This window comes from Mizuhopecten yessoensis, unplaced genomic scaffold (genome assembly GCF_002113885.1).
Source record: "Mizuhopecten yessoensis strain PY_sf001 unplaced genomic scaffold, ASM211388v2 scaffold8149, whole genome shotgun sequence".
Classification (NCBI taxonomy): domain Eukaryota; kingdom Metazoa; phylum Mollusca; class Bivalvia; order Pectinida; family Pectinidae; genus Mizuhopecten; species Mizuhopecten yessoensis.
The window spans coordinates 11,015-20,342 of NW_018407403.1; the positions used below are offsets into that span (position 1 = coordinate 11,015).

A 9,328-nucleotide genomic window follows, 5' to 3' on the forward strand; every position below is an offset into this window, starting at 1 on the left:
GGGGGGAGGTGATCTGTGAGAAAATGGTATAAACATGAACCTTGACAACAATGACATTGATGAAGTCACAAAAGAGATTGATGACGTTTCAATAGCAAATGTTGTTATAGCTCATATTATATTTATTTATTAATGATTATACTTGTTTTATCTCGTTTCTCGACAATTTGTTCTCGTCACTGATCATTAATGGTAATATCTGAAATATAGATTTCATGACAGATTGTAGGATATTTTTCGAATTTATCTTTCAACTGCCTGTTTGCTATTAAAATTGATCTTAACTTTTTAAATATTAAAAAACTGTTACACAAGATCAAAACGAGACTTGAACGTGCTTGAAACCTCAGAAAAGTACATCCTTAATGAACAAGTTACACGCCACGAATAGCTAAAAACTTAGTATCGGTGCTATTACGTGACACTGACTACATATTTATATCTATCCCATCTCAAAACAACATTATAACTCTTTATTGTTAGTCCTTGTTTTAATTTGTCTTTTTCAGTCATTTTTAAAATATATAAATACATGTAGGTACTTCGACCTATCCCCCAAAACAACTATATTACAAACCTGATCGCTGAAAACACCAATAAACATGGTAATCTTCCTAACCTATCGACTTAATATACTTGGGAATGGTAATTACATGTTATTTTAACAGATTGTTTACGGAAAACCCAATGTTGAGACATTTCGACAGCATACACAAGTCCGTGATCATACACTTCAATAGTATAATCACATTTCGCAACGTACACTCTCAATGCGCACCGTGTCCCTGTTAGTGTGGAGATACACGGATTTTTATTTAACGTCGCATATTTAAAACAACAACAAAACGTTAGCACTGAAGTGTTATTCTTGCGACAAACATGACAATCACATACAGGTAATTACAAAGGCTAGTTTAATGACAAACAAATATCACAGGCAATTTAACAAGTTAAACCAGATAACGCAAAGTGTGACATTATCCTCCGCGTCCCGCTGTTAAGATATTTATATATATGTGTTAATATTACAATAACAGGTATTAACTCCATTCCACCACTGTTACTGATATTTTTTTATGGAGATCATCTTTTACATAACACTGATGACTTCCCCATCAAAAAAAGCTTAATAAGAGCACTAGCTTCATAACTGTACAAAACTTCCTGTATCTTGAATGCTAGCGGCTCCAACAGAGTGCTAGGTTGATAAGTGTACAATTTAAAGTTAAATTTGTTATTGTTAGTAGTTTTTAGATCATGCTTCAGAAACCTCAAATTTTGTATTTTTGCCTTTTTCACTGGCAACAGAAAAAGAAAAAAAATCCAAAATGAGAACTCCTCCAGTAGCAAAATGCATCAAGTCAGCGCTAGCTTGTACAAAGTTTCAGGCAGTTCTTGAACAATTTTGTTGCCATGCTCTATTAACCGTGACATTTGTAATTTTGCCTAACTAGAGTGTTAAGTGGACAAAGTTTCAGGTACATGTAGTTATCTTGAAAGGTTTTGATAGAGAAACAGCAAAATTTGTGTTTCCATGGTACCAAAATTTAAAAAAAAATTATGAGAACTCTCAATAGCAAAAGGCACTACAAGAATGCTGGCTTGATAGTTATAAAAAGTTTCAGGTAGTTACCTTGAACGGTTTTGGAGTCATGATCCATACAACTGAAATTTGTAATTTGGCCTATCTGTTTCCATGGTAACAGAAACAGTATTTAAATGGGAAACTCATAGCACAAAGCACTACTAGAGTACTAGCTTGATAACTGTACACAATTTTCAGTAGTTATCTTGAACGGTTTCAGAGCTCTGGTCCGGAACAATCCCATGCACGGTGTCGATGTCATGTACATTTATTGTGTCGAGATTTATGCGTCTTGTGGTGGAAATGAATATTGATGCCGTCGATTCACGATATGCGAACTCGATATCAACGACCGAATCACGATCCAATCTACGCATTAAAGGATATATATATATATATATATATATATATGTATGTTTTATTCGCCATGTATATTTATAAACATTGTCAGCGCTAGGCATAAACACTGTGTGCTATTCGTGTATCTTACGGAGAACAGGCGAAGCATCTGTACAAAGCAGAAATGGACTGAACGTGAGTAATATTGCGTGATGATTTACTTGCTCTATATTTTGGTTTGGTATTGTTTAACGTACTATCAACAGCTATGGGGGCAGCAGGTACAATTCTTACGCCCTATCTGCAGGGACTTACTCTATATTTTGACTTTATAGTTTAAGGTATATATACTCACAGGGGCGAACGCTCAACTAAAGGCCAAAAGTGAGGCATTGTCAAGGGAGACATTAAGAGGCCAAAAGTGAGGCATTGTCAAGGGAGACATTAGGAAGAAGAAAGTTGTTAAGAAAGAAGAGAAAAATTAAGATCCCAAATTTAGTCGCCTCTTACGATCAGGAAATGGGGGCAGCAGGTACAATTATTACGCCCTACCTACAGGGACCAACGAACAGCATTCTGTTCCGTGTAATAGGACCATAACACGTAACAGAATGCTGTTTAATGTTTCTTTACATTTTTCTTTTTTTCTTTTAAATTTTCATTTCATTCCACGGAATGTGATCTCGTGACATTCCCCGTTTAAAATAGAGTTGGTATTAACACAAAAATATCGATACGATTTTCATAATTTAATCAATAAATATTCTTCAATTAACTTTTTATGATGGTCTCACATAAGACTATGGATATTATTGAATCATAATGGATTGTCTTTTGTTTATCTTCGTGCCAGTGCGGAGGGGAATAGCGATCCGGTAGTTAGTCGGACCCGTGGATATATCACTACACCTGTGTTATGGTCTCATAACATGGAACTGGTCTTGGTAGGGTTATAAAGCGGCAATACAGAACAAATGTACGCAGTTGAACGACGATTTACCATTTTGTTTGTCATATGAAGACAGGTGCCCAAGGAGACACCGCCGGAAAAAGGGTAACGGAGAGAAAAAGGAACATAATTATATAGATTTCAAGTGTTGCAATGGGACAGGGCAGCGCATCAATTTCTGTTTCCTCAATATCCCCGAAGTAAGAGACATAAAGAGCCCCCGGTTATGCATGGGGCACAAACATGATGTAAGTCACCTCCTACAACACGCAGTGGGATACAGCAGTACTATGATTTCCCAATACCTGTACAGGCATGACATAAGTACAGTAGTATAGAAACATGTTAAATGACTGTAAAAACGGAATTATAAAATGACTTGCATTACGTGTCCAACTAATATTTCGTAATGTTATCTTTAATTTCAGATGAGACCAACACAGAGCATTCGACTTGTCACCATGAACGGTGTTTTTGTTTACGTTTTAGTTGTGTTGTTCGGTACCGGGTCGTGGGTGACACTCAATGGTTTATGGGTAGAATTGCCACTTTTGGTTCCTCATTTACCGGAAGGATGGACACTTCCGTCATACTTGAACGTTATCATCCAGGTCGCAAACATCGGTCCAATCGGAATAGCTCTTCTTTTCCATTTTGCCAAGGAAAAAGTAAACGATAAATGTGTGATTTATCTCCTCTTGTCATTCGGATGTGTAGCTGCTCTTTTCTTGATGTTTTTCTGGAAAACGACGTCATTGATTGCCGGGGATTTCCATAGTAGCGGATTGTTCATTCTTGTTTTTGTACTAGCGATAGTCTGTTGTTCAGCTTCCGTTGTATTTCTTCCTTTTATGGCACTCTTTAAGAAACACTATATAACCGCCTTTTTCATTGGTCAAGGGATGAGCGGATTACTACCGAGCGTTGTGGCATTAGCGCAAGGCGTGGGAAGTATGACATGTGAAAATGTGACGTCATCTGATGAGAATCAAAATGTCACGGACTACGTTCTAATACCTGTTTACCACACGCCGTTTTTTTCTGTAGAACAATTTATCTTTTTCTTGTTTTCAACAACTTTAGTTTGTTTGATATCGTTTACACTACTAAATACACTTTCCTGTTGTAAACGAGAGTATACATCAACATGCCGTGATAAGGGAATCACTGAAGATGACGTGTACATAGAAACCGAAGACAATCAACTGAGCCAGCGTAAACCGGAAGATGACCTAAGGGCGATGACTCCGATTTCACTGGCAGGATTTCTTATTTTAAATCTGTTGATTAATGTAATAGCTAATGGGTGTCTTCCTCCTGTACAAACTTACTCCTGTTTGCCGTACGGAACCGACATTTACCATTGGTCAGTGACGCTGTCTAACATAGCCAATCCGATGGCCTGTTTCGTAGCTTTTGTATTTCCTGTTGTATCACAAAGAATTATATACGGTGTGACGACCGCAGGATTTGCTACTGCCTCTTACATCTTGTACACTGCATCATCAAGTCCTACTCCTGCCTTTCCAGACATAGGACCAACTCTTGTGGTAAGTTAAGTGTAAATTTGGTTTGTTTTAAACATTGCCCTTTCTATTTTAGAAATAATCTACCTATTACCAAAGGTCTCTTGCGGCCTGTTTTGATCACTTTTCCAAGATTTTTGAATGCCAAGGTCAGAACATTCTGACCGTGAACCCGACATGCTTTAAGTAGATCTAGAGGTTAAATATCAATGTGTTTTGTTTGCCAACTAGCAAATCTTCAAATTCATATAAAAATAAAAGCGTGTACCCTCATTCGACAAAGAAAACCAGTCCCACGGATCGCATGCTTACATTTGCGGGGAAGAATCTTTGAATGTCTGATTATAGTGCCGTGGGACTGGTTTCCTTTGTCGAATGAGGGTACACACATGTTATTGTATATGAATTTGAAGATTTGCTAGCAGGCAAACAAAAAACATTGATTGTCTGTTGGGATATACTACATGCGCGTGCTTGGTCTATCGTCCAATATTACATGCCATTTAACCAAAGGAATGCGTCGTTACATCGCAAACGTGGTAGAATTACATACCACAGAATAACATAAATGTTATGATAAGAATTCCAGTGAAAAAGTACTTTTGAAGATGTTGACACTATTTTTGTATTTTTTAAATATCCGAGCTTGTCAACTCTTAATGCACTTTCAGGTTTTGACCTGGGTGTTTACTACGACACTATTGACATTTGCTAAGGTGAGCATCGCCACGCTGTTCCTTAACGAGGGAAAAGATGCTCTAAGGATGTATGGGATAGGGTCACAGTCAGGGTCAACACTCGGGGCCATCATCATGTATATACTCATCAACGTCATCGGGAAGTTTGAAAACGCCGAACCGTGTCCGTCTTAAGTGTACTTGTCAAGGAAACATCTATCCTTTTCAAAATAATAAATTGTTTGTTTTCAATTAGCGATTTTGCTACGAAGCACACAAGTTTCACTAATTGATGTCATAACATTCTAAACAGAGAACACAGTGGAGTCTCGTGTATCCAGTCACCACTTATCCAAGGGTGTCTCCATCCGGTAGCCACTAATCGAATTAGGTTCCTATCCAGTAATAACTAGAACTGTCGCATATGGGCTAGCTAATACCTACTGCATTCATGCTGCTTGTTGCCCCTGTAGGGGCTAAATAAACAAGGGGGGGTAAGAAAGATCAAGGGTCATGAAATAGTAGCTACAGGCTGATGGAAAAGAAAAACACCATTGCTGTGACCTTTGACTCTATGACCTCGGAATTTTGTCATTATGTAGCTTGCATCAATGCTACATTTACTCCAAGGTATGTGTATACAAAATACCTACCATCTCTGCCATAACTATCCATTTCAGTAACATAATGCATCTGTGACCTTTGACCTCATTACCTTGGAATTTCGTCATAATATAGCATACATCATTGGCTACGATACTCTTATGTATATGTGTATACAAAATATGAACTGTTTACGAGATAATTAGTAATTTTGGTAACGTAATTAATTCGTGACCTTTGACCTTTCAAAGCGCGTAAAGTTGAAACCTGACAATAAACCCGTTATATATGTTAAACATTATTGCTTCTAGTATTACCATACCAGATTTGGAGGGAATTGAATAAAACAATGAATGAAGTTCTTGCGTTTTCCATACAATGTCAAGGGGAGATAACAAAATGAAAAATACTATACAGACAGACGGACAATCTGATTCCAGTACCCACACCCCCCTTTGCGGGGGTATAATTAATTCAAAGTAATGTAGTCCCTATTGAGAAGCTATAAATTAAAAGAAATCCCTATCTAGTCAATACTAACCAAGTATCGTCTTATCAAGTCACCACTTATGTGAAAGCTGTACTAGTGAAGACGGATTGTGTGACAGCTGTATTAGTAGAGATGGAATATATGACAGTTGGACTAAGGGGATACAGATTTGTTTTGACAGCTGGATTAGTGAAGACGGATTGTGTGACAGCCGGATTAGTGGAGACGGATTGTGTGACAGCTGGATTAGTGGTGACGGATTGTGTGACAGCTGAATTAGTGGTGACGGATTGTGTGACAGCTGTATAAGTGGCGACGGATTGTGTGACAGCTGAATTAGTGGTGACGGATTGTGTGACAGCTGTATAAGTGGAGACGAATTGTGGGACAGCTGGATTAGTGGAGACGGATTGTGTGACAGCTAGATTAGTGGTGACGGATTGTGTGACAGCTGGATTAGTGGATACGGATTGTGTGACAGCTGTATTAGTAGAGATGGAATATGTGACAGTTGGACTAAGGGGAGACAGATTTGTTTTGACAGCTGGATTAGTGGAGACGGATTGTGTGACAGCTTGAGTAGGGGAGACGGATTGTGTGACAGCTGGATTAGTGGAGACGGATTGTGTGACAGCTGTATAAGTGGAGACGGATTGTGTGACAGTTGGACTAAGGGGAGACAGATTTATTTGACAGCTAGATTAGTGGAGACGGATTGTGTGACAGCTGGATTAGTGGAGACGGATTGTGTGACAGCTGTATTAGTGTAGACGGATTGTGTGACAGCTTGATTAGAGAGGCAGACTGTGCGACAGCTGGATTAGAGGAGAAGGATTGTGGGACAGCTGTTTTAGTGGAGACGGGTTGTGGTTTGGTTTAGTGTTGTTTAAGGTCGTATCAACACCTATAGTCATTTATGGACGGCCTCCACTGTGTGCAAGATACATGCGTGTAGCTTATGCGTGAAGTGTGTGCGTGTGTGTTTTGGGAAGCTGCGATATGTTCGTGTTTGTCTCCTTGTGATAGCGCGGATGCCGACTTCATAGTGCTACCTCACTGAAACATACTGCCGAAGACACCCAGCAGGACACTTCACCCGGTCGTTCTATTCCTAAATTGCTGAGGGTTAAGCAGGAGTAGAAACTATCACTTTTACAGACTCTGGTATGTCTCGGCCAGGGGCGAGAAACCAAAGCCTTCCTCACACGGGCGAACGCAGGTACAATATACTTACGATGTGTGACAGCTAGATGATAGGTGGAGACGGATTGCGGTACATCGTTATTAGACTGTACAAAGCCTTAACGATGTATATACATTAGGATGTTGAGTAGGCATAGCTGTTATCGTTAACAAGATAAATGGATGGAGTTGGCAAATAACGTTTATTCAGCGGTTGTGACCACACACCCCCTCTTCGGCAAATTACATCTATATCGGGACTATAAATGGTGGCCCGTGTGAGAACTCTCCAACCTCGCACGAAAAAGATCCCTCCAAGTTTTTCGAAAAAGAGTAGGCGCGTAAACGCCGGCCCAGAGGATAGGGTAAACTTTGTTTCAAATATTCGACCGTTAGAACTAGGGTATCTTTATTAAGACATTTAGAAGGACTTTAAAGTTATATATACAAACCTAATTTATAGAATAGTTAGGAGCTGGTGTTAATATTGGCGGCTTTCTACCTCACGGTCCAGACTTGGTGCTGTAACATTAGATCTAGGAGCCGTCCTACAAAAACTAGACTTATGCAGTAAATACATATAGGACAGACGTCTCTTTCTCTCCTCTGTCTCCCTCTTCTATCCCTTCACTCCATACATCCCTTATACTCATTTATCCGCCTTTTCTTCGTCTGCTGGATAACCAAACTACTCGGTAGTGAAGGAAGGTTTTTGCTGCGGACTGCTGCATTCAATCTGTATACTAACCTTTCAACAAGCACCATAAACGATTGTTAAGTCACAGCATCAACCAATTAGATCCAAGGCTGGTGGTTTTCTCCATAGGTAACTAGGTCGTAAAAGAGATTGACGTGTTATAATAGTTTTGAACTACTTTTATATATAACGACGTCGGCCTAAGTCTATTGTCTTATCGACTACCTTAACGTCGCTATGTACCATTTTTATAGCTAAACAAGCTCCATCAATTCATATTACATATCTGAATATTTTATTGGGGTCGTAAGATATTACTAATCAGGACCTTGGCAGACTATATAACCTTTTTAAGGAGGCTTCTTAAAATTTGACAAACACAGCACTTTATGAGTTAAATGCGGCTACTTTGCCGGAAAAAGAGGATAATGTTTTGTTGGTTATATATTCGATTGTGTGCTTATTGATATATAGTATCATAATAAGTCTATATACTTCATAGCCGTAAAATACGTTCGTTTAACCGGGAATTATATAATAACAAATAATGAATTGGAAATAGGACATATACTTTTTCCTTGTCTATTAGTTACAATTTGGATTACAATTTACCTTTACACATATATTATATTATAAGTGTATGGTCTTTTGGCATTTACTGTTGACGTTACTCATAAATGGTGAAAACTATTCACGGACGTACGCTATGACGGGACATTCAAAAGGATACATACATATTGGGATTATTATGACTTATAATGAAATAATCACATCTGTGTGGCAGAAGGCTTTACAATATGTCCATGTGTCATGTATTAGTCGGTACACATATTCAAGTCTGTAAACATAAACGATACAAATAATAAGATATAGAATGTAAACACAATCGTACCGGCCGGTGTAATGGCGGTCACTCAGGTAAAACCAGCGTACGCACACATACATGTTTTATTTAAAATAATATAAAATACCGTATAAATAATATCAGATACTGCTCGCGGGAAATACCGCACGCCGGACAGGAAAAAGGACAAATAGAAAAGATCGACAGGTTAGTTTGTAAATCGAGAAATCGAGTTTATACCTCACTTATATTCTTGTCAGTTGTCGTCGCTCTCTCGTCTGCCTAGTCATACAAAGGTATCGCGCGCCAACCCAATAGCCAATCAGATAATAGATATATAGTGACGTCACACTACTGACCTCTATACCGGACATATTATTATACAACAATTATTATACAACATTAAACTAAATTTGATTAAATTCAATCCTGCCAC

The 9,328-nt window shown here is 38.5% G+C and overlaps 1 protein-coding gene across 1 annotated transcript; it reads left to right on the top strand.

Annotated features, from left to right (window-relative positions):
- The first annotated feature begins 2,030 nt into the window (after window positions 1-2,030).
- Window positions 2,031-6,121, top strand: LOC110455180 (solute carrier family 52, riboflavin transporter, member 3-B-like). Its single transcript, XM_021505159.1, has 3 exons — window positions 2,031-2,119; window positions 3,302-4,423; window positions 5,071-6,121. The coding sequence occupies exons 2-3, from the start codon at window positions 3,302-3,304 to the stop codon at window positions 5,269-5,271; spliced, it is 1,323 nt and encodes a 440-aa protein (XP_021360834.1). The 5' UTR covers window positions 2,031-2,119; the 3' UTR covers window positions 5,272-6,121.
- Window positions 6,122-9,328: the final 3,207 nt, after the last annotated feature.